General features: G+C 42.6%; 1 protein-coding gene across 1 annotated transcript; it reads right to left on the bottom strand.

The window, feature by feature from the left end:
• LOC115465060 (aquaporin-5-like) lies at nucleotides 1-24059 on the bottom strand. The gene is made up of 4 exons (XM_030195458.1): nucleotides 23697-24059; nucleotides 15839-16003; nucleotides 3433-3513; nucleotides 1-323 (listed from the first exon to the last, which is right to left on the bottom strand). Exons 1-4 carry the CDS (start codon nucleotides 24057-24059, stop codon nucleotides 135-137), a joined length of 798 nt encoding a protein of 265 aa, XP_030051318.1. The 3' UTR covers nucleotides 1-134.
• Nucleotides 24060-25674: the final 1615 nt, after the last annotated feature.

Genomic DNA, 25674 nt, shown 5'->3' with positions numbered 1-25674 from the left:
AGCTTGTTTACCTTTCACATATACATAGGCTATCTTTAAAAAGAGATACAGGGCGGTGTGGTTTCTTAACAGTTGCCGTAAGCTACTTGTTCAGTGGATTTTGAGATGCAGGGTTCTGATTTTCTGCACAGTTTTCAGAGGGGAGGGAGATCTATGGAACGCCTCTTCCTTGTTTCTTGCCGCTCATCCCATTCTTCCTCAGGCTCCAAGTTGCCTAAAAGTATGGCTAGCCTCTCTGATGCAGTCCTTTTGTATGGGAACAGAAGATAGTTGTAAACCACAGAAGCCAAGATTCCACCAACCAAAGGTCCTACCCAGAACACCTGGTGAACAAGAAGAAAATAAATTATTAACAGTGTCAGTGGTCCTTGTTAATGAGAAAAAATATCTCTGCAGGGATTTGAACAGATCCTTTATCTCTGATAGTCAAATGATAAATACCAAGCTTCCCCCCAGAATGTGGGAATTGACCCATCCACATCTTTCTGTATTACTCATATGAAAAAGACAGACTGTCTCTGGTTTAAGTAAAGAAGGACCTACAACCCATGATCACAAATTCCATCCATAATATGGCCATTCACCTATGGGCCAGTGATTGCAGGAACCCAAGAACTTGGGTTTAAACAAATTACAAAGGGGCCCTGTTACTATGCTGGACTAGTAAATGGGATTAGCACATCCTAACCCGAGACTTTCCCGTTTACTAAGCACATTTCTAGCATGGCCATAGCATGGCCTGTTTAGGAGGCGCTAAGGGCAAAGGAGCCGGCTCTGTGGGTGTGTGGGTTCTTGAGCACCCCCAATATTGAGAAAATTCCTTGTATGTGTCTAGCAAGGGGTTATTTCCATTGGGCTTAGCACCCCCCAATAATTTTGAAAAGTTTTATTTATTTATTTGTTACATTTGTATCCCACCTTTTCCCACTTATTAGTAGGCTCAAAGTGGCTTACATAGTTCCAGAGAGGTGATTACAGACTCTCGGTGTGAACAAATACAGTGTAAGGGTACCGTTACAGTGACAAATACAGTAAAGACGTATCGGTAAATAGGTTGGGGTGGTTCATCCCAAGCAGAATACTAGGGTGGGATCATGTTTCGGGGTTGAGTACTGTCCGTTTCCTGGTTATATTTCATGATTTGGTATTTATGTCAGTTCTGTGGGGTATGCGTTTTTGAAAAGGTGAGTCTTTAGGTTTTTTCAGAATTTTAGATGATTATTCTTGGTTTTCAGGCATTTTGGTAGTGTATTCCAGAGCTGTGTGCACATGTAGGAGAAACTTGACATGTATGTTGATTTATACTTCAGGCCCTTACAACTTGGGAAGTGAAGAGTTAAGTATATTAACCCTTCACTTCCCAAGTTTTAAGGGCCTGAAGTACGCTCTGGCTGATTCAATTGTGTTTCTAACTGGTAAGTCAATTAGTTCAGTCGGCTCCTATGGCTTAGGGCTCCTGCATTAACTCAGTATTATTCAGTTGACGCTGCTAGCTGAATAGTGCTTCCATGCCCGTTCTCCACCCCAATACACCTGATCCAAAATTAAAATAAAATAAAAATAAATACTGCACAGTTAGCATGTGCAAATGGCAAAACTAATGCAAAATGCTTTACCGCATCCTGTTAGGTCAATTTTCTTGCATTAAGCTCCTATTAGCGCTTAATGCAGGTCAGTAAATGGGTCCCAAAGTCATCTGTTTGTCACCAAGATCCAATGAATTACATTCACTTGGAGGGATGCCATGATTATGGACAGGCTAGAATTTGTGACACAGTTTGTGGAAGGAGACTTTAAAGTCAGAACTCTTTTTATCCTCTTTTCTGATGTATTGTAGTACCATGGGCGGCCCACTCTAGGTAACTTGTACCCTGTTTAAAACGGAAGTTGATGCCTCTATTCCCATTTGGCAGTGGCATCTCCAGCCCAGTGTTCTTTCCAACCCCTCAGTGGTAGTGGTGTTGGCTCCAGCATAGTTCCTGTTTTGTGGGTCTCCCCCTTTCTAGCCTCCACTTCTTGCTATATCCCTAACTTCTTGCCCAGCACCATTATCCATCTCTTTGCTCCTTGTTGTGGAAGAGTGTTGAGGAAGTGGTACTCTACTCATGTGGCAGCAGCCCCTCGTGCTTGGCACCCTGTGTGGCTGTAGAGGTCATATACCCCAAAAATGTCCTTGCTAGGACCTACCCTTTATTTCAAATGGAAGAAGAAAGGGCTTTAACTACCACCCTGTATTACAATGAAAGTTCAAACCCATAGGACAGTGGTTCTCAATCTTGTAATGGGTGACCCCCAACCAACAAGATTTTCAGGATAGACACAATGAATATTCATCAGATAGAGTTGCATGTTCTACATCTACTGCATACAAATTTATCTCATGCATGGTCATTGTGGATGTCCTGGAAGCCCAACTGGCTGGGGATCCCCCCAAGACAGGTTCGGGAACCATTGCGGTAAAAAAAACTGGGTCACTTAGCATTCCTCTGTTACTCTTCCAAGAATACAAAAGATCATTTGTTTCAATAGAATTATAGCAACTGTTCTCATGTTATTTGGATGTGCTCAGACAATTCTGGTTTTACTTCTTTAGCTTTTTAAAAATTATTATTAACCTAAGAAAAGCAGGGCAAGTACCTAGATGCAATGGGGATAAAACTAGAATTAGTTGAATGTGTCCTGATGCAGTACATTTGCCAGGGGATGTAGTGCCCTCTGTCTACCATACAAGAAAAGCCTGATGGAATATATAGGGGTCCTTTTACTAAGGTGCGTCAAAACGTGGCCTGCACTGGTGTAGATGCGTGGGCACGCACAGGTCTATTTTTCAGCGTACCTGCAAAAAAGACTTTTTTTATTTTGGCCAAAAATAGACGTGCGGCAAAATGATAATTGGTGCGCGTCCATTTTGGGCATGAGACCTTACCGCCACCCATTCTCTTAGCCATAAGTTCTTACTTGTTAACTGGGTGGTAATTGTCAGCATGTGTACAGTGCCGACTACTGCCCGGTTAGTGCTGCATGCTGGAAATTTTCCAGTGCGCGTAAAAAATTAAATTACTACTAAAGCCACGCGGTAGCCGGGCGGTAGTTCTTAATTGGCACATACTGGGTGCACATAGGCGCCTACGTGGCTTAGTAAAAGAGCCCCACAGTGTCCTGAGTCCCATAATATTGTGGGTAACCTTCCCTTCTGCAGTCACCCTAGAATGAATTTCCAATCTCTCCTAATATTAGTCAATAAGAAGTTCTGAACTTGTTGTCACCTTCCTTGAACTGGTGTTGGTTCAAAGATTAAAGCTAATCTTGGCCAGGTTGCTGCTACAGTCTTGCATAACAGCATGTAATTATTTTGCAGTGATTATGAAAGCCTCTCTTGTATAGTGCATGTGTCCTCCGCTATCCACTAGAGGGGAGAAGTTCTTCACTTACCCACTGGTTGTTAAACTTTTTCACTATTACTGAAGGACCAAAGGATCGGGCAGGATTCATGGAACAGCCAGTGTAGTAGATCTGGGGAGAAAAAAGACCGTAAGAAAAGAAAAACGAGAAAAAAAAGGAAGAAAGAGACTCAAAAAAGAGAATAGAAAACAGAGAGGCATAATTGTTGCCCAGTTGTTTTTCTGCATTTGTCATTGTTGATACTATACATGAATATAAATACTTTCTGATATTTATTAATGTGCTCTGTTGTTTCTATTTTTTAATTATTTTTATGTTCTTTTTTTAAAATAAAGACGTTTTACGCATACAACCTATGTAGTATGATTTATTAACATTTTGGTGGTGGTGGTGGGGGGGGGGGGGAAATTATCAACATAGGGTACCATTAAGACGGGTCATTTTACCACAATTTGTTCTATTTTAGCACAGGTCACATTGCATAAATTAACCCAATTAATAACTTCCCCCTTCATATTTATGTGAAATTTGCCTATGTTTTATGATATATATAATATTATGCTTATCCACTCCTACCCTAGCTGAGATCTTTAACCATCTCTCTGACCTTATGTGCAACTTTCTTTAAATCAGTCACTTTACTTTCTAACTCTTCTTACTCTCTTATATATTTATATGTGACATCTATGCTTTACCCTTCACTATCAATTAAAATGTTCTATTATCTATTATGTTGACATTGTAAGTAGTTTACTATCAGGCTTATTTTCGAAAGTGATCACCAGCCATTTCCCGACATAAATCGGGAGATGGCCGGCGATCTCTCAAAAGCGGCGAAATCGGTATAATCGAAAGCGGCATTTTTGACAGCATCGCTACTTTCCCGTCGCCAAGCCAGCAAAAGTTCAAGGGGGCGTGTCGGCGGCTTAGCGAAGGCGGGACATGGGCGGGCATGGTCGTGGCTATCAGATGGCCGGCTTTCACAGATAATGGAACAAAAAAAAGCGGTGTTCATCAGTATTTCGCTGGGTTTACTTTGTCCTTTTATTTTCACGACCAAGCCTCAAAAAAGTGCCCCAACTCACCAGATGACCACTGGAGGGAATGGGGGATGACCTCCCCGTAGTCCCCCAGTGGTCACCAACCCCCTCCCATACTAAAAAAAATTAAAATAAAAACCTTTTTTGCCAGCCTGTATGCCAGCCTCAAATGTCATACCCAGCTCCCTGACAGCAGTATGCAAGTCCGTGGAGCAGTTTTTAATGGGTGCAGTGCACTTCAAGCAGGCAGACCCATGTCCACCTCCCCCACCCCCCACCTGTTACACTTGTAGTGCTAAGTGTTGAGCCCTCCAAACCCTCACAAAACCCACTGTACCAACATGTAGGTGCCCCCCTTCACCCATAAGGACTATGGTATTGGTGTAGAGTTGTGGGGAGTGGGTTTGGGGGGGGATTTGGGGGGCTCAGCACCCAAGGGAAGGGAGCTATGCACCTGGGAGGTTTTTTTGTATTTTTTAAAATTTTTAGAAGTGCCCCCTAGGGTGCCCAGTTGGTGTCCTGGAATGTGAGGGGGACCAGTGCACCACAAATGCTGGCTCCTCCCACGACCAAATGCCTTGGATTTCGCCGGGTTTGAGATGGCCGGCATTTTTTTTCCATTATCGCTGAAAAACAAAACCGGCCATCTCAAACCCGGCGAACTCTGGCATTTGGCCGGGCTAAACCGTATTATTGAACAAAAAGATGGCCGGCCATCTTTTTCGATAATACGGTTCCGGCCAGCTGTAGCGCCGCTGCCACAATAGATCGCCGGTGAACTATTTGGCCAGCGACGTTCGATTATGCCCCTTCATGCCATATTTTGCATTGTTTTTTTGAATATTTTTACCAACTGCCTGTTCAATCTATTCTTACTGTACATCGCCTTGAGTGAATTCCTTCTAAAAGGCGGTAAATAAATCCTAATAACTAACTAACTAAATAAATAAAAATTAATTATTATTAGATATGTTTTAAGGCTATTATTCAGACACTGCTTAGGTAATATTATAATGCTATTGTTATGTTGCTAATTTTTGTTTATCATTGTATATGATTACCTTATTGGTCACACGAGTAGTTACTAATGGAGAGGAGTCAGACAAATAATCCACGAATGAGGCGACGGTTTCTAAATATTATTGCTATTGTAATCATAAACCACTTTGACCTCTTTAGAAAATTAGAATTAAACATTAAAACATCTCATAAGTGTTAAAGCTTTGCTGGATGAGAGTAGGGTACCTTATCTATTAGGTCAGTCATTGGATATTCATTCTCTGGTAACAGCACAGTCTGCATTTAACTCTCTCACAGATCAATTTAAAAGAAATTTCATTTGAGTTCCACTGCTTGGTGCCTTATCCAAAGATCTTGTATGCGAGCTTCCAAGACCACATGATTATCCCAATATCATCCCTCTCAGAATGATCCTTGAAAAACAGAGCTGGACAGCATACTTTTAAAATTTAGGAGTCCATTTACAAAGGTGCGCTTAAAAGTGGTTTGCGGTAGTGTAGGTTTGGGTTTTGGGTGTGTGCCAATTCATTTTTCAGCGCACCATTTAAAAAGTCCTTTTTTTAGCCGAAAATGGATATGCAGCAAAATTAAAATTGCCGCACGTCCATTTTGGGTCTGAGACCTTACCGCCAGCCATAGACCTAGCAGTAAAGAATCTGTGTGGTGATGACCTACGCGTGTAAGATCCGTTACGCGCCACAGAAAATAAAAAATATTTTTTAGACACGCATAGCGGATGTGTGCCAAAATTGAAATTACTGGAAGGGCCACACGGTAGCCTGGCAGTAACTCCAATTTAACGCGTATTGGCTGTACATAGGCGCCTATGCGGCTTATTAAAAGGGGACCTTAATTAGTTACAAGTTTAGGCTGATGGTTTTCTGAGTTTGTGTAGTTCTCAAGATCTCTTTTTTTTTATTTATACAATTTCAAAATATACAGTGGCCCTTTTACTAAGCCGTTCTACACGTGCCCAACACGCACCAAAATGGAGTTACCACCAGCCAGACAGGCCAAAACACACCTGTGTCGAGTCTAACTCACCAAACATTTTATTGTATTTCATTAAATTGGTTTATTTGATTTTTTTAAACTGAAGCATCGTCCTTTCTATTTTATTTTTTGGTCATCTTCGCTGGTTTTTTTTGTTTTCTGTATATGGTTTTGCGAAGACTGGTTTCCTCTGTTGTTTGCATTGTTACCACCCGGCTACCACGTGGCTTTTGTGGTAATTTCATTTTTGGTGTGTGTCTGATATGCGCGTCCGAAAAATAATTTTTATTTTCAGACGTGAGTATTGGACGCGCGCAGGTCATTACCATCCAGTTACCACGTGAGACTTTACTGCTAGGTCAATGGCTGGCGGAAAGATCTCAGACCCAAAATGCATGCACAGCAATTTTCATTTTGCCGCACGTCCATTTTTGGTGAAAAATTTAAAAAAGGCATTTTTTACAGGTGCACTGAAAAATGATTCTGCGCGCGCCCAAAACACACGTCTACACTACCGCAGGCAATTTTTCAGCGCGCCTTTGTAAAAGGGCCCCCAAATAAATTACATGTACAGAAATGGAGATAAAGAAGCAAAACAATTAACGGAAACTACTTATAAAATAACACACCTCATAACTCCCTAAAGTCCACACATAAGGAGGATCACAAGATTTCAAGGGGAAATACTGGTATTAAAAGCAATCTGACAAAACATCAGGGTTAAATGACTTCCATCTAGAGCAGGGGTTCTCAACCCAGTCCTCGGAACACACCTAGACAGTCAGGTTTTCAAGATACCTACAATGAATATGCATGAGAAATTTGCATACAATGGAGGGAGGTAGGGCATGCAAATGTATATCATGCATATTCATTGTAGATATCCTGAAAACCTGACTGTCTAGGTGTGTCCTGAGGACTGGGTTGAGAACCCCTGCTCTAGAAACTCAGGCGTCCTTTTACTAAGGTGCACTGAAAAGTATCCTGCGCTAGTGTAGGCACCTGTTTTGGATGAACGCAGATCCATTATTCAGCACACCTGTAAAAAATGCCTTTTTTGGGGGCCAAAAATGGGCATGCGGCAAAATGAAAATTGGTGCACTCCCATTTTGGGTCTGAGACCTTACCACCACTCATTCACAGCAGTAAGGTCTCACGCGTTTAACTGGGCGGTAATGGTCAATGTGTGTTCAAATGCCGATCACTACCCGCGCACCAGACAATAAAATTATTTTCCGGCATACGTAGTGGATGCACATTAAAAAATGAAATTACCACCCAGGCCACGTGGTAGCTGGGCAGTAATTCCAAATTGACACACGTTGGGCACGCATAGGTGCCTACACAGCTTAGTGAAAGGGCCCCTTAGGCCATTAACTAAATAGAGCAGTGGTGTACCAAGGGGGTGTGGTGGGGGCAGTCCGCCCCGGGTGCACACCGCTGGGGGGGGGGGGTGCCGCGCGCCGGTCAGCTTCGTTCGTTTTCATGCTCCCTGTTCCGAGGCAGAGGGAGCATGGAAACAAACGAAGCTGACCGGCGCGCGGCACCCCCCCCAGCGACGTGCACCCGGGGGGGTTCTTTCGCCGGGGTGGGGGGTGTCCTTTCACCTGGAGGGGTTGCGCTGCACCGGGGGGGGGAGGTGCATCGGCGATGCGACCCGGGTGTCAGCCCCCCTAGGAACGCCACTGAAAGAGAGTCAAGTTATATCAGTCAGTAGCATTAACTGGGTGCACTTCAGGACCTCCCACAGCTGATAACTGAGAACTTACAACCAGGGGCGTATCTGCGTGGGGCCACAGGGGCCTGGGCCCCCGCAGATTTCGTGCTGGACCCCCCCTACCATCGACCCTCTCCACCTCCCCCTCCCTCCCGCATGCCCGCCACCAACCCGTCGCCAATCTTTGCTGGCGGGGGACCCCAAGCCCCCGCCAGCCGAAGTCCTCTCTTCCGTGCAGGATGCAAGTTGCAACGCTTCCTGTTCTTCTGAGTCTGACGTCCTGCACGTACAACGTGCAGGACGTCAGACTCAGAATTTGGAACTCAGTCTGACGTCCTGCTCGTTGTACGTGCAGGACGTCAGACTCAGAAGAACAGGAAGCATTGCAACTTGCAGCCTGCATGGAAGAGAGGACCTCGGCTGGTGGGGGGTTGGGGTCCCCTGCCAGCAAAGGTAAGTGACAGCTGCGGGGGAGGGTTGGCGGCGGCGGGAGGGGGTGGAGAGTGTCATTGGTGGCGAGGGGGGTCTGGCAGTGGTGGGGGGGGTCCGGAAATGGCGGGGGGCTAAAATGTGCCCCCTTCCTCTGGCTCTGGCCCCCCCCCTACCGCCAGTCCAGATACGCCCCTGCTTACAACCATATATATTTTTAAGAGTTGACTGTATGCATTTACAGGGAAATTTAAGAAAGAGCAAACCTTGCAGTTGTAAAACTTCTGGACATAGTAACACGAACTGTTTACCCTTCTTTTGAGTCTCGCTAGAAACATCGGGAAAATTCCACACTTTAACTGTAAAAAGAACTTTTGATTTTTTTTTCTTTTAGAACATCTTCTTTATTGAATTCCAACAAATAAGTCACAAAACAAAAGTAAACCTAACAACCAATCCCTATCTGAAGGTAATACAAAAGTAAGCCGACTCAGAAACGAATCTTTCCAAAAGCCCTGTTAAGCCCTCTACAAGTCAGGATCTATTTCACTTTGGGCCATGCTAAGCTGCACTGTAGGTGCACAAACTTTTTAGCGTGCGCTAAAAATTAGCATACACTAACGCTAGAGACACCCATAGGAATATAATGAGTGTCTCTATTGTTAGCGCATGATAATTTTTTTTTAAATTTCTTTATTGTTGTATGAAGTCAACCACAAACCACATTACAGCATAAAAGAGAAAACCCCCCCAAATGTTCCAACATTGAAATCCAAACATATTCTATGCATCGTGAGCACTATAATATTGAACTTCATAGCTTTTTCCTATTCCCTTCCCCTTATTCCCATAGTCGACCCCCCCCCAATCCCCCCCCCCTGCCTACCCCTCCCTCCCGCTCTCTTCCCCTCCCACCCTGTGTCCCGAATTCCTAGTTCAAGACTCTTTGTTTTTAGAGAACGAGGAGAGCGCCCTTCCCCATATGTCTCGATATTGCCGCTTGCCCAGAGAAACAGCAGATTTTTGCGCTTGGAGCACCCACTTTGCCATTTCACTCATGCTATTCTTCCACGCGTCCAAGGACGGGGGAGCTGCATCAACCCAGACTTGCAGGATGCACTTTTTAATTAATACCATCGCTAAAAGAACAAATGCACTCTGCGCCGCCCCCAACCCCTGTTCCGTGAGTGAGGTCCCACACCCCATTAATGTGACGGAGTACTTCCACTCCAGAGTGCATTGTAAGATATCTTCCAGTGCACTCAGCGCCCCAGACCATAATGCATACAGAGCCGGACATTCCATAAATGAATGTACAAATGTGCCCACTCTGTTCCCACACTTATTACAGGTGGCATCCTCCCTCATCCCTAACTTCTTTCCCCGTTCCTTAGTGATGTCAACTCTGTAGAGAATTCTATACTGTATGTCTTGCAAGGAAGCATTTGGAGTTAGTTTATACAGGTTCCCAAAAATGGCTCCCAGTCGGTCCACCGTGACTGCCTCCACTACGTCCTGGCTCCACAATGCCGCTAGTTTGAGGAGGTGATGCCCTTCAGATTCTCTCTGATCACTCTGCTCCACTGTGTTAATTTGTTACAACGGGACGGCATCAGCAGAAATACCTGATCTAATGTGGAAAAACGCACTACTACCCGGCTCCTGCGTTCCTCCCGCAATACATAATCCCGCGCATGATAATTTTTAGCGTGCGCTAGATTGTAACTGCTCTTTCCCATCCCCTCCCATCCAAGAAGGTGCCATCCTAGGCAACTGCCTAGTTTGTGTAATGGTTACACCGGTCCTGCTATTGCCAAGGACTGAGAGACCTGGCAGAGACTTACTACACAGCCATTTCCTTAAAAAAAAAAACAGGAAGAAACCAGCTCTGACTGTAGCGTCCTCTCCCAGCTGTCACAGATTAGATAGTCTTTTGTAGAAATATGCAAATGTTAACCTTTGGAAGAAATTTCCTGTTATGTTACTTTATATTGGATTAAGTACTCCTCCTTCTCCATTTTTCCTTTGCCCCCTTCTCTTTCTTTTTCCTTTTTATTGAGGTTGTATATGCTGCCTATGCCCATGTTTGAATTTCTTTGTTTTTTTTTTTTTTTTTAATTGTTATTTTTATTATCCTTTATCCTGGAAGAGCTGACATTTTCTGCTTTCAAGTGTTATACTTGAGATGTATTATAAACTGATTATAAATAAAAACAAATTTAAAACCTGCTGAGGTAAAAGGGGCATTGGCACGACAAATCCACGTGCTGATGCTACCATAGGGCCCCTATTACTCTGTAATGTAAAAGATACCCTTAGTTAAGGCAAATTGGGTTTAATAGAAAATAATTATTATATATTTTTTTGTTTTGTTTTTTCACAGTTGAACATATTGGATAATATACCTGACATCTGACACATTTTACCAGTTTACTAAGCTAACGGATGGGGTTTTTTCTTCTCTGTGGTATAATGATTACAATTAATTCCCCCTATTATAGTTAAAGGATAGACTGGAGCTATGAGCATACTTTTTTTCCCTTTCCTTACTGAAATGGGAAAAAAAAACCTATTCATCCAATTTTTCTAATACCTTTTTCAAAGAGTTATTGAAACAAATTGTTTTGAACTAATAAGCAAGGGATTTAGGGGTCCTTTTACTAAGGTGCACTGAAAAATAGTCTGCGGTAGTGTAGGCACATGTTTTGGGCGCGCACAGATCCATTTTTCAGCACACCTGCAAAAAATGCCCTTTTTAAAATTTTTGATGAAAATGGACGTGTGGTAAAATCAAAATTGGTGCGCATCCATTTTGGGTCTGAGACTTTACCACCAGCCATTGATCTACTGGTACAGACTCACGCGGTAACCGGGCGGCAATGACCAACGTGTGTCAAATGCCACTTGGGATGGGTTCCAAGATGGCGGCGTGAGTAGACGCACTTGTGGGAGCTCCTGAACCCTGCTCGTTTTTAGCGCAACTGAGTTCTCTCAAACCCGCGATGGGTAAGAGGAAAGGGAAGCCTGGCTTACCTATCTCCACGGGCAAGGTCGACCCACCTCCGCTGCGTCAGAAGACGCTGCAGGAATCAGGCCTTCGAGTGCTTGGAACCGGAGGCAACACTTTGGGAGGTCCGGGAGATCTTGAAGACCGGAGCGCAGAGGGAATCTCGTTAAGCCCTCCACAGATAGCAGCGCCCCCCAGACCAGGGGTTGAGGCGAAGACGACGTGGGAGCGTTTGGCAGAATCCGGAAGTCGGTCCCCTGCAGGCGCGGCTGGAGACCCCGTCGCTTCTTCGACGCCGGTGAGAACAACAGCTCAGGCAGGTTCGCTGTCTGAAGGGAAGCCCGGCGAACCCCTGTGGAACTCTGGAGGGTTGATTAAACCACCGACTGTTACACTTGACTTATTATGGGAAGCAATTCAAGGTTTGAACATCAATTTGCAGCAAATTTCAGGTATATTGAGGGGAGAAGTGACTGAACTAAAGCAAGATCAAATAGTAGTAAAATCTGAAATTGCAGAACAGAAGATCAAAATGGAGACTTTTGATAAAGACTTAGTAGCAGTGAACTCTTTATCTTTGACGTTGATAAATAATAGTAACCTCCAGCAGCGAAAAATAGAATACCTAGAAAACCAGATAAGAGGCAACAATTTACGATTTCTTAACTTTCCTAAAGCTCCCCTTACTCCAGCCCTAGACATGCTTAAAAAATATTTTCTTGAGGTATTAGGTATCCCCCTTGAGGGACTACCACCTATTACCAGGACACAATATATTTCGGGTGCTGTTTTGAGTAAGTTGCCTATAAAGCCCCAATCTGAGGTTAACTTGACAGAATTTTTAGAGCAATCTCTGGAGGTAGTTACTGAAAGAACTACACTGCTGGTTACATTTGCTTTACAATTAGATCGGGACAATATATTTAAACTTTATTTCAGACACATGAACTCTCCTTTTCTTGGATCAAAAATACAGATATTTCCGGATCTCTGTAGAGAGACTCAAAAAAGAAGAAAGCAGTTTTTGACCTTAAAAGAGAGGGTTCTCCGAATAGGAGGATCCTTTATACTAAAGTTTCCCTGTAAATGTTATATTTCCTTGAATGCTGTTAATTACTTTTTTTTTGATCCAGCGAAGTTAAATGAGTTTATTACAACTAAAGAATAACTGCTGTGAATTCCTTGATAGCTTGCGCTTAACCCGGCTGTGATACTGAAGGTTCTATCTACTTCTTTTTTTTTTCTTTTTTCCTTTATTTTTATTTCCTAGATCTTGGAACAATAATTTGTGGACTAAATAAGAGATGTTTTTCCTTTCTGTGATATATACTTAATATGTTAATGTCTGAAGTGTGTATCTATGTATTATTGCATAAATATAAATCTAATAATTCATAAATAAAAAAAAAAAATGCCACTTGGCACGCGTCTGATGCGCATGTCTGAAAATATTTTTGGATGCACGTATCGGACGTTCACTAAAAATGAAATTACCGAAAGAGCCACGTGGTATCTGGGCGGTAACTCCATTGTGGCACACGTTGGACGTGCATAGATGCTTACACAGCTTAGTAAAAGGGCCCCATAGTTTGGCGTCACCATCATTTTGTGCTATATGAGAGCTTGACACTTGAAACATTGTAACCATAAACACAGAGCTGGTTGCAACTTGCCCTGTCAACAGCATGACACGAACAAGAGACTGCCAAAAATAAGTGGACTTTCAGAAGGCAATAATTACTTTCAGAAGGATTTACACAGTACCACTATCGGATAGGTGGCACTGAAAATATGTGAAAAATACTCACTATTGGCAGCTATTTGTATAGTGCTGATATTCAGCCGCTCTCTGTATAACTTAGGCCCAGATGCCCAAAGGTCCCCATAAAGAATTGCTTTGTATTTCCACCTTGGTAAATTACTGATTTGGAAATACAGAGTGATTCCCAAAGCAACTCGTATGCAAATGAGCTGCTCGCAAAAGCAGCAAGCAGCTCGATAGGGGGGAAGCCAGTTGATCAGCTGAGCATGCGCAGAACAGCCAATCGCTAAGTGTGGCTGCCCTGTGCATGATCAGAGCGGTGCTTGTATATGGGTTTCCTACATACAAAGAAGCTGTATGTATGAAAGCCAGTGCAGCTTTTTTGTTTTTTCAAAACTGCTGTGGGCCTCCAATCTACTTCATTGCCACAGTCAGCAATCAGTAAGGGCTCAGGCCGTAAATAGCTGCACGCTACCTTTAATTTTAGCACACGGCCATTTACTGGCCCATTTTTTAAAAAGCCCTTTTTCCCAGCTATGGCACAAAATGGCCCAGTGTGCACCAATTTCACGCATCCAGACTACCACAGGACACTTTTTATCGCAGCTTAGTAAAAGGTCCTCTAAGTGATTTAATTTAGGCCAACAAAAAGGCTATTTTAAATGAAGCCACTTAGACCCAGATGCACTAAATCTAACGAGCCAGCAATGTGGTTTTTACACTGGTTCTAGCCAGTTTAGCGAGCACGGAGTTCAGTGAAACATGCACAAAAGGTTTCTGCGAGCTGTTTTCCTGTCACAGTAGCAGTAATCATTCAGCACATACTAATGTGGCTGAGCTGCTGATTACCGCTGGGAAGGCCCCCGTGGTAGAAAATAAAAAAATATTTTCTACCATGGGACATAGCGCATGCCAGCTTTGAAATTACTGCCGCGAGCACTTGCTAGCCCAACAGTAGTATCGATTTGGCGTGTGCTACATATGCATTATTAGCCCTACCGCAGTTTAGTAAAAGGGCCCCCTTAAGTAGTCTTTTACTAAGGTACAGTAGGCCTAACACAGGCCTACCGTGTGCCAAAAGGGTACTACTGTGAGATGCGCTAAGGCATCCTGCAGTGGTTTTTGCATTAGCGTGCGCTAATCCCACATCTAAAAATATATTTTTTAATTTTTTGGCGCGGAAGGCATGTCTGGGGCCAGAAAGCAGGCATGCCCGTGCTAATCTGGTAGCATGGGCACATTTACTGCACACTACCTGATTAGCGCATGAGAAGCGTGGGAGCCCTTACCACCACCTAGCCTTGCGCCGATGGGGAAATTAGTGCATGGCCATTAATAAAATATATTTAAAAATCAGCCATTTTACTGGTTTGTTATATTAGCCTTAGTAAAAGGACTCCTTAGCTATATGGATAGTGACTCAAGGCTATTAGAGGCCCCAAATCATTTTTCTGCCTGTTTTCAGTTTTTACTGAAAGGTTATTTTAATTTTCTGCCGTGTTTTCAGTTTTAGCCAAAAATGAATATGGTGGGAATTCAGTAAATGGCGCTGAAAATTTGGCACCCTAAAAATTGAACACTACGCGTTATTCTATACAGGGAGCTCACCCTTTACAGAGTAGCATTCTGCACAGATCTGGGGCCTAACTTTTGGGTGCTATACTTATGCCTGCTAAAAGCAAGTGTAAATGTCGGTGTCCAACTTAGGCACGCTTTGGACGAATTCTATACATCTGTGTGCAACGTTTTGGAACACCCTGATACACCCCATGGCCACGCTCCCTTTCAGATATGCACGATTGAAGTTAGGCACCATGTGTTATAGAAAAATGTGCCATGAGATGCACGTATAAATTATTAAGACTGCCAATTAACATCATGAATTGGTCGCTAGCACCCAATTATTGATGTTTCTATGCTCGTTAGTCAATTTATTTGCACGAGTATGTCTGATGGGGTGAGATCTCTGGTCAAGAGAATTCTGCGGGGTGGCCGTTTTCAGTTAGTTTGACCGGTTCTGGTGAAGTTTGAGGTTTTACACCAGTTGGTTTTTCTGCCCCCGATGCAGCTGGATTTGGGCAAATCTGGGTGCGTCAGGGGCAGACAAAAACAGCTGGTATAACATCTCAAACTTCACCAGAACTGGTCAAGAGATCTCTGCGGGGAGGCTATTTTCACCAGCTGTGGAGAAGTCTGAGATTTTGAACCAGCTGGTTTTCTGCCTCTGACGCAGCCACATTTTGACGAAACATGGCCATGTCAGGCAACTGTATTTGAATTCCTGGGAGCTTTTGTGAATTAATAGACTGCTTTTTCTTCATAAGGTTGGCTTCTCTTTTGTGCTTTCCACATAGCCAGTGCTCTTCACCATTCCCTACATCAGTTTTCTACTACATGGTCTGGAGTTTGTGAGTATCCGTGAATATATTTAAAAAATCATAGCTGTAAATTTTGGGCATTGTACATACCCCTATCAGGTGTCCCAGAACAACGGAAAAGCCAATGGATATGGCTGGAGACCCCAGGTCATCAGTCCTGCGCCCATCAGTAGAGGCAAAAATGCAGAGAACCAGCTGGAAGGTGAGAATGATTTCAATGGCTACAGCTTGTCCAGGAGTAGTGTTGTTGTTGAGCTGCAGAATAAGAAAACACCTTCAACTTCCTGACAGTGCTTTCCCTAGTCTGAGAGATGGAGTTAGAAAGATATACATGGGTTGCTGCTGACGCCAGTTATGTGCTTATTAATGACCCAAAGTACTCGATGCTGGTGAGGCTAGACAAAACCAAGCAATATGGAGGATACTCACTGAACAAACTTGTAAACCATGTGGGTCTAAATGAAGACTGGACTATTCATTCTTTGCAAACTGTTACATCTTATAGTACACCACTCTGAGAATTTTGTTTACTGCCTTAAGCTTTATTAGATAGACAGTTATTTATCAGACATATCGAAGACGATGATATACACAAGCTGTTGAGAGAGTGTGCAATTCTTTCTTCAGGTGGGGGTTTTGGAAACCTCACAAAGGGGCCCTTTCACTAAGATGCATAAGCGTCTGCATGTGCCCGATGTTCCCCAAAATGCAGTTACCACCCGGCTACTGCGTGGCTGTTGTGGTAATTTAATTTTTGGTGCGTGTCCGATACGCGCGTCTGAAAAATATTTTTTATTTTCAGCCATGCATATCGGACACATGCCAAGTGGCATTTGATGTGTGTATGTCATTATCACCCGGTTACCGCGTGAGACTTTACTGCTAGGGCAATGGCTGGTGGTAAGGTCTCAGACTCAAAATGGACGCACGGCAATTCTGATTTTGCCGCATATCCATTTTTGGAAAAAACTTTAAGGTCTTTTTTACAGGTGTGCTGAAAAATGGATTGGCACGTGCCCCAAACCCACGCCGACACTACCGCAAGCCATTTTTCAGCACGCCTTTGTAAAAAGACCACTAATATTTTTAGAGGAGGAGAATAGTTAAGGAAAAATAATCTAAGAATGGAAGAAAATGTTTTAATATTTTATAGTAGACCACTTAATTGTTTTGCATATACAGTAATGGTCTATCTTGCTAATTAAATGGAATGGAATGGGTAAACAACCTGCAACAAGGACCATGTAGTTCGAAACAGAGAAACATGACAGCAGATAAGGACCAAGTGGCCCATCCAGTTTGCCCATCCTTAGTAACCACTAACTCTTCCTTTCCTAAGGGATCTCACGTGTCTGTTGCACACTTTCTTAAATTCTGATACAGTCCTTGTCTCCATGAGAGAAATATTAAAGATGGATGCACAACTGGCAGCAGCCTTCATGTCTCTGATACAAAGAAGTGCCTTTTGCACTGGAAGAATTACGGACTGTCTGCTATGGGGGAAAATGTAATGGTACCTTATACTCACGCTCTGTGATTCGTGTTTAAAAAGAGAAAGTACATGCACACTTTCACTTTGCAACTTGCTACAGGTACAGAGTATCTGTGGATCTTTGTACCTGATTTTTGTTTAGATGGATTATGAAAGGAATAACCCAAGTAGATTTGAAAATATAATCTACCCATGCGGTTTTATGATTCCACCTAGAGGGAAAAGGAGGGGTGGACCAAAATGACTTCCAGCTGCCAGGCATAAAACAATCAGAATTTTTATTGACAAAGCATCCAAATTTAGAAGAGACCTGACACAGGACCATGCTTCGGAGGAGAACTGCCTGCCTTAGGGGTCAGAATGTTCTAAAAACAAAAAATACACAAAATGCATAAAACTATGCCTCTCTCTCTCTCTATATATATATAGATATAGATAGATATAGATAGATATACATACATATGTAACAATTAGTTAACCACTATTCTAATTACATAAAATCCAGATACAAACAATAAAGTAAAAACTGTGAATAGTGAAAAGCATTAATACAAACTACAGGTGTATTTGATTCCACCCAAAACACATCCCTAGGAATGCCTCTCTTATGTGCCACCATTCCTCTAATTCTATAGTCCTGTGTCCATATTTTCACACTTGGGCTACATTCTATATATGGTACCTGAAAATTCCAGGTGGAAAACAAGTATGCCTAGCTATATTCCCTAAAACACGCCTATATTTTATATAGAATAGGATTAAATTTCCACACGGTATATAGAATACACAGAGCACCTCTCCACTCGACCAAATTTAGTCATGGCCATTTGCACCATGTTTTACTTGGCATAAATCCTGATGCCTAAATTAGGTGCAGATCGGGTCTATTCTATAACAAAGTGCATAGAGTTTAGAAACGCCCATGCCCCACCCACGGCCACACCCCCTTTTCGACTATGTGACTTAGAATTTAAGCGCACCACGTTACAGAATACACTTGACAGTTACACATGCAAGTTAATTAATATGGCACAAATTGCCACTAACAACCAATTATGAGTGATAATTGGTGAAGGGGAGGAATATGTAGAAGCTGCTGAATTGTTTAACAGATATTTCTGTTCTGTGTTCACAGCTGAAGAGCCGGGAGCAGGACTGCAGAAGACAATCACAAATAGGAATGGAGGGGTGGTAGTCCCTGATGAATTTCAGAAGACTATGTTCATGAGGAGCTGGCTACACTGAAGGTGGACAAAATGATGGGGCCAGATGGCATACATCTGAGGGTATTGAAGGAACTTAGGGAATTTCTAGCAGCTCCACTGGCTGACCTTTTTAATACTTCTCTAGAGTCGGGAGTGGTCCCTGAGGACTGGAGAAGAGCAGATGTGGTCCCTCTCCACAAAAGTGGAAGTAAGGAAGAGGATGGGAACTACAGGCCAGTAAGTCTGATTTCTCTGGTAAGTAAATTAATGGAAACACTTTTAAAACAAAAATAGTAAAGTTTTTGGAATCCAATGGATTACAGGACTTGAGGCAACATGGTTTCACTAGAGGCAGGTCTTGTCAGACAAATCTGATTAATTTCTTTGACTGGGTGACCAGAGAATTGGATCAATGAAGATGGCTAGACGTGGTGTATTTAGTTTTTAGCAAAACCTTTGACATGGTTCTGAATAGAAGGCGACAGAGTGTTGTGGCAAATGGAGCTCATTCTGAGGAAAAGGATGCTACCGGTGGTGTGCCGCAAGGTTCAGTTCTTGGGCTGGTTCTTTTTAACAACTTTGTGAGTGATATTGCTGGAGGGCTATCTGGTAAGGTTTGCCTCTTTGTGGTTGGCATGAGGAAGGACTTAGCAAATCTAGACTAATGGTCTGGAATTTGGCAGCTAAGATTTAATGCTAAAATATGCAGGGTTGTGCATTTGGGCTGCAGAAACCAAAGAGAATGGTACAGTTTAGGGGGTGAAGAACTTTTGTGCATGAAAAAGGAGCGGAACTTGGGTGTGATTGTATGTGATGATCCTAAGGTGGCCAAACAGGTAGAAAAGGTGATAGCAAAACCTAGAAGGATGGTTGGGAGCATAGGGAGAGGAATGACTAGAAGGAAAAAAGAGTTGATGATGCCCCTGTATAAGACTCTGGTGAGAACTGATTTAGAATATTGTGTACAATTCTGCAGACCGTACCTTCAAAAAGATATAAACAGGATGGAGTTGGTCCAGAGAGTGGCTACTAAAATGGTCAGTGAACTTCATCATAAAGCATATGAGGACAGACTTAAAGATCTCAATATATATACTTTGGAAGAAAGGTGGGAGAGGGGAGATATGATAGAGATGTGTAAATACCTACCTGGCATAAATGCACAGGAGGCAAGTCTTCTTCAATTGAAAGGAAGCTCTGGAATGAGGGGGCATAGGATGAAGGTCAAAGGGAATAGACTCAGAAGTAACCTAGGGAAATACTTCTTCGTGGAAAGGGTGGTGAATTCATGGAACAGCCTCAAGAAAGCTTGAGACAAGTGCATAGGATTTCTAAAAGAGTAATAGGGAGAGTAGATGGCATAGAAGGGCAGACTGGATAGGCCATATGGTCTTTATCTGCCTTCATTTTTCTACGTTTCTACTTAGTTGGCACCAATTTTCACTTACATGTATATAATGTTAGTGCATGAATTCTATACTGCATAACTGTGAGAGGAGTGACAAGGTGGAAGGGGCATGGTCAGGACAGGGCCATGCCAAACACTTGTGCACTAACTGTTACAATTCCGTCAGTTACATATGTCATTCAGGGCATTTATGTTTATCTTTACTTTTATTTGATATACTGTCTTTACGGTAATAGGTCAAAGCGGTTAACAAAAGTTTAAAAATAAAGTCAAAATAAGATAATAAGGGAAAGAAATACATTACTTGGATAGGAAAGGTAAGCGGCCGAGCAAGATCATGCATGACACAAACATTCAAAAAGATTGACATAAGTGGATGCACTTAAACTTAAGCAGATAAATGCAAACTTGCTAGTATGTTATATTGAGAATTATGCATGGGATTGTCATGATAGAATTAACTCAGCACATGTGTGTCAATTGCCTAACTCTAGGTGACTTTTATAGAATTAACTCCTATAAATTGGTATTTACCTATACAAATGGCTTTGAAAATAGTCATCCCCAGGTGTAGTTCTCTGCTGCAGAGACACAGTACTCACTGGATAATTGGCTCTAGTGCTTCCCAACAAGGACATCTGGAAAGTATAGATTCTTCCCTTTACAAATACCTTTCAGAAGATTGTTCATTTTTGGCATGTAAAATTTAGCTACAAAATGGTTCTCACTCTGTTGGGGGTGAGGGAGAGGGGTAGAAATGGGAGCTGTGTGCGAATAGTCGGAATCTGGTAAAAATTTGCATGGGGAAATAAAGCAAAACACGGCAAATCTACAAGGGGTAAAAATGCAAGTGCTTTTTTATGTTTCCTTTTTCTGTGAAAAGTTCCTTAGGTAAATCTCTAAGCAAGCGACTCACAGGCTACAACACTTTATGGTAATTCTTCGATTCCTGTTTTTCTAAAGCACCAATAAGCTTAGTAAATGTACATCAGTACATCATATTTTTCAAGATGACTCATACCAAGTCGAACACATTGAGCATCAGATTTTTGCATTCCTATGTACTTCTTTTAAATTCTTAGAATGTCAATAAATATACATGCACATCATATGATACAGTAAAGACAGATCAATCGATGACCAGGTAATTAGCTCTGTGGAAAACCTCCTGGTACAATATAAGATACTTACAAAAATATATTGTACCAATTTCAAGAAACTGTTAGTACTAAGTCTCAGATAAAAATGTCATATAGAAGAAATCAATCCCTGAGAGCGGTGTATCTAGTGACATTCACTTTACGAAATAGCATCTGGTGCATGTAACGCTCTTTCCCATCTCAGAATGTTTGGACTACTGCACTTTTCTAACAGTAATTTAAGGGTAGGGAGCAGGGCAATTGGAAAAGTGGGCAAAATGCAAGCATTCAGTTAGGCCAGGTTTGGTTGGGTGTTCTGGCATTTTCTGTCTTTCTTTTGATTTATGTAACAAGTTCGATATGTGACTGGTGCATTCATTGTGTTCCTTTTGTTAGGTATTATTAAATATATCTTTGGTTTATAGGTGGTGCTCTAATTGGGGCACCTTAAAATTATGTATGTGTCTCAGAAGTAGATTACAGCTCATTTAGGGGCCCTTTTACTAAGCTGCAGTAAAAGGGGCCCTGCGCAGACGTTTTTGCTGCGTGCCAGGGCCCCTTTTACTACAACAGGTAAAAATTACCAAAAACGTAATGGCTGTGTGGTAAGTTTGCACTTGCCGTGTGGCCATTTCAGGGGGGAGCACTTACCGCCACCCATTGAGGTGGTGGTAAGGGCTCCTGTGCTAAACCAACGGGGGTGAAACTACTGCTGGCACCCGTGTTGGGCCGGCGGTAGATCCAGGTTGCAATGTGGCAACCCTTTATTCAAAGGGTCCCTTAGACAGTCACTGCACCGCCTCTTAACACAACTAGCTTCTGCATAACTGACATCCCATGTTACAGTTTTCATGACGATGTACTTTGGGCTCTCCAACCCAATGAACATCATTTTGCAACAAACTATCAAACTGCTAAAAACAAGTCCCAAAATACCACCTAGAGGCACACCTCACAAGACAGAAATTGTAAAACCCTAAATAATATAGGCTTTGGGGTGAAGTTTACAGTAGCAAAATCAGTTGTCCTCTTGCAGATCCACAGACTCACACTGCTATGGTGTTTTCAAATTCCATGAACCGTTAAATATTTTTGGGTGATTTATTTCTGAGAGATGAATGAACTTTTCCTCTCTTTTATGTACATTTGTGCCAGCAGTCTTTACCCAATATGATCCCTTTGGCAGTCCTGTAAAATAATGGAGCCAGCTGGTAAGCTTCTCATGAGTATTTCGTTTCAAACGGTTTAACTTAACTGCTGGCTAGAAGGGCAGTGTGATTCCTTGTCCTCCCCTGCTTCCACCATCCCCTCTATCATCTCTACCCCCTTTTTAAATATAAGTTCAATTGACCCCCCCCCCCCCCCCCCCCCACATGAACCTATGACATACACAGTCTTCTATCTATGGCATCCTACTGCCAGTGCCGATGCTGTAGTCCCTCTGACAGACAGGTGCTTAACTACTCTGTATAACCTGTTCACACTGAAAAGAGATGCATTACACCAATGGTCTCTAATTGTTCTCATACCTCACACTAACATTATCGGTTTTTGTCTCACCTAGAATGTAAACCGCACTGAACCCTGGAAAGGGGATATTAGCGGTATACAAGAATTGATTTGATTTGATTACCAATTGACATCCTACAGCACTTGTGAAAACAATCCTGTTGTTTTGCAGCACAGTGTTTGCAGTTTGCATTAATCTCTCCTTATCAGGGAAATCTGAGATAATGTTAACATTGGCATTGCGTAAGGTAATTATTACTATCTCTGTGCAAGTTGTCCAGCTTGTCTGTTAACCCCTTAGTGCCTAATGACAGATAAAGTTGTAGGAATGAGTCTATGGGATTTTCAGTGGTTCTTAGTTAGGCAGAGGTGCCATCACAGTAGTGGCAGCTGCCTTCCATTACTTTCCAGAATTAAATGCATCACCCCTGACCCTAGCTACACCTCAAAGACAGCAGAATAAAAACAGAGCAAAGGACCAAAGATATCTTGAGAGTATATATTCCCATTCATCATTTCTTTTTTTTCTGGACAGCTTCATGTTTTGTCAGGGACAAAATGACTGTTCTTGTTACAGTCCTCACATTACAATACAAATTGCATATATAATTTTCAGAACCAGAGGACCAATGATGTATGACCAACTCAGAAATACCCTAGGAATAGTAATTCTTTTCAATCAGGGCATCCATAACTGTATAAATTCAATGCCACCAAAGATAAATTTATTATACATATCATAAATCGGTGAAGCCCTAGTATCCAGAATATGGCAAATGTCACCACACAATAATAGCGAGTCCATAGGCAGCCTAGGATATTTCTGAATTGGTCATATATTGTTGATCCTCTGTTTAGTCCAGATATCCTGGTGTGCACCATTTGCTTCTGTTTATTCCCTGTGTACAATTATCAGCCACCTTAGAGGTGTCAGCTCCCAAGCAGGTAAACTCTATTTTTCAATGTTACTACTGTTTAGAGTTTCCATCTCTCCATTGCACTTCTAGAAACTATTGAGGCATCTTTATCTGCTTGACCCCTGCCAATCTCCCATTAAAGAACTTCCAGATGTTGTCAGAACATCTGCCTAGTCCATACTCAGCAAGATCAAAAAATCCCACTGGCTTCCCACTCCTAATTGTGACTAACAGCTTTTGCATCACTAACAATACATTTATCAGTTGTATATACATACCGCGTTCATAGCTAGATTTCCTCGGATACCAATTGGTGCCAACCCGTAGAGTATAGCTGCTCCAGCTATCCCTCCCACCAGTTGGGCAATGATGTAGAATAAGGCACGCAAGATGGAAATGTGGGACCCGATGAGGAATGCCATTGTCACAGCAGGATTGATGTGGGCGCCACTGACATGCCCCAGGGACTGCACCAGGGTGCCAATGGCAAGGCCAAAGGACAGTGCGATCTGCAGGACGCTGGGCAAAGCTGATGGCCATTTGAGAGCAGAGCCCAGTCCGAGGAAGACAAATATCATCGTGGCAAGGAATTCGGCGAAAACAGCACGGGCAAAGGCGAAAGAGCATAGTTCCTTCCTCATTGTGTTAATGGAGAAGAAAACTCCAACAGGAAGCACCTTTCGTGACTCTTCTTTTATTTTAGCAGAAAGGTGGTAATGATATCTATATAAACATACAGACACACACACTCACTCACACACACACACACACACAGAAGACAAGCTGGCAGTAATTCCATTAAGGGCTGGAACAGAAACATCAACTTGTCCCACCCCTTCTTATACCAGCCAAAAATGTTCCAACCTAAAAGAACTTGCACCACCCATTAGCAATTTGGAAAAAGCTCACATTTTTTTAAACCAATGACGCACATTAAAGGAATTTTATACAGCATATCTAGTATAACAGTGACACTCTTTATCTAGTTCATAAACTTTTATCCTCACGCAACAACAGTGCAGTGAGCTAGTTTCTCCTGCTGACTCTCTTTCATACTAGTTTTGCTGTCCAGGGTTTAAAAACACTTTCAACTCGATGAGAGCAATGGATTCCTGAAACCACTTGCCAGCACAGATGGAGGGATGGAAAAGAGAGATAGAATTCAATCCAGTTGGGGAGAAACAGTGGGAAGGGTGAGGGAGGGAGATAAGCAGAGATGTATAGCGCTTTAATGGCCCGATGCACGGAGCTCCAGCACTGTAGGAAACAGCGCCAGGAAATACTGCAGGAATTGTGCAGAAAAAAAACTTCCCAAAGCTCAACACTAATAGCATGCAAATTATATACACGCTGTTAGCGTTGAGCATTGGGAAGTTAAGGGGGAGGAACGTGCCTGGAGCATGAGCACAAGAGTTTCACAGTAAACGCAGTTCTTGTGTGCATGCCCTGGTAAAATAGGAAGTGCAAGCACACAATTACATTTTTGAAAAGCTACTACTACTATTTCTCATTTCTATAGTGCTACAAGGCATACGCAGCGCTGTACATCATACACAAAAGACAGTCCCTGCTCAAAGAGCTTACAATCTAGATAAGACAGGTAAACAGACAGAACAAATAAGGATAAGAGAATAAATAGGTAAGGATAAGGACAGGGCAAGTGAGTAATGGTTAGGAGTCAAAAGCAGTGGTAAAGAGGTGGGCTTTAAGTTTGGACTTGAAAACGGCCAAAGACGGGGCTAGACACACAGGTTCGGGAAGTCTATTCCAGGCATGAGGTACAGCAAGACAAAAGTAACGGAGTCTAGAATTAGCAGTAGAGGAGAAGGGGACGGATAAGAGAGATTTATCTACAGAACGGAGTACCCGAGGGGGGGGGGGGGGCATAGGGAGAGACAAGAGTGGAGAGGTACTGGGGAGTGGCAGAGTGAATACACTTATAACTCAATAAGAAAAGTTTGAACTGAATACAGAAACGGATAGGGAGCCAGTGAAGTGACTTAAGGAGGGGGCTAATGTGAGCATAGCGACTTTGGCAAAAAATGAGTCGCGCAGCAGAGTTTTGGACTGATTGAAGAGGAGAGAGATGGCTAAGAGGGAGGCCGGTGAGAAGCAGGTTACAATAATCAAGATGAGAGGGGATAAGAGTGTGGATAAGGGTTATGGTACAGTGCTCAGAGATGAAGGGACAGATTTTGCTAATGTTATAGAGAAAGAAACGACAGGTTTTGGCAATCTGTTGAATATGAGCAGAGA

The sequence above is a fragment of the Microcaecilia unicolor genome, chromosome 3 (assembly GCF_901765095.1).
Source record: "Microcaecilia unicolor chromosome 3, aMicUni1.1, whole genome shotgun sequence".
NCBI lineage: Eukaryota > Metazoa > Chordata > Amphibia > Gymnophiona > Siphonopidae > Microcaecilia > Microcaecilia unicolor.
Note: the sequence above shows the minus strand (reverse complement) of the source record. Positions and strands in the feature narration are given on the sequence as shown.

Bases quoted from the DNA above. Each gene is read 5' to 3' on its own strand.
- LOC115465060 (XM_030195458.1), bottom strand. From the start codon at position 24,059: ATGAGGAAGGAACTATGCTCTTTCGCCTTTGCCCGTGCTGTTTTCGCC. The intron at 3,514-15,838 runs GTATGTACAATG...TTTTCTCCCCAG, and splicing joins TTCTGGGACACCTGATAGGG to ATCTACTACACTGGCTGTTC. The intron at 324-3,432 runs GTAAGTGAAGAA...CTTGTTCACCAG, and splicing joins AAAAGTTTAACAACCAGTGG to GTGTTCTGGGTAGGACCTTT.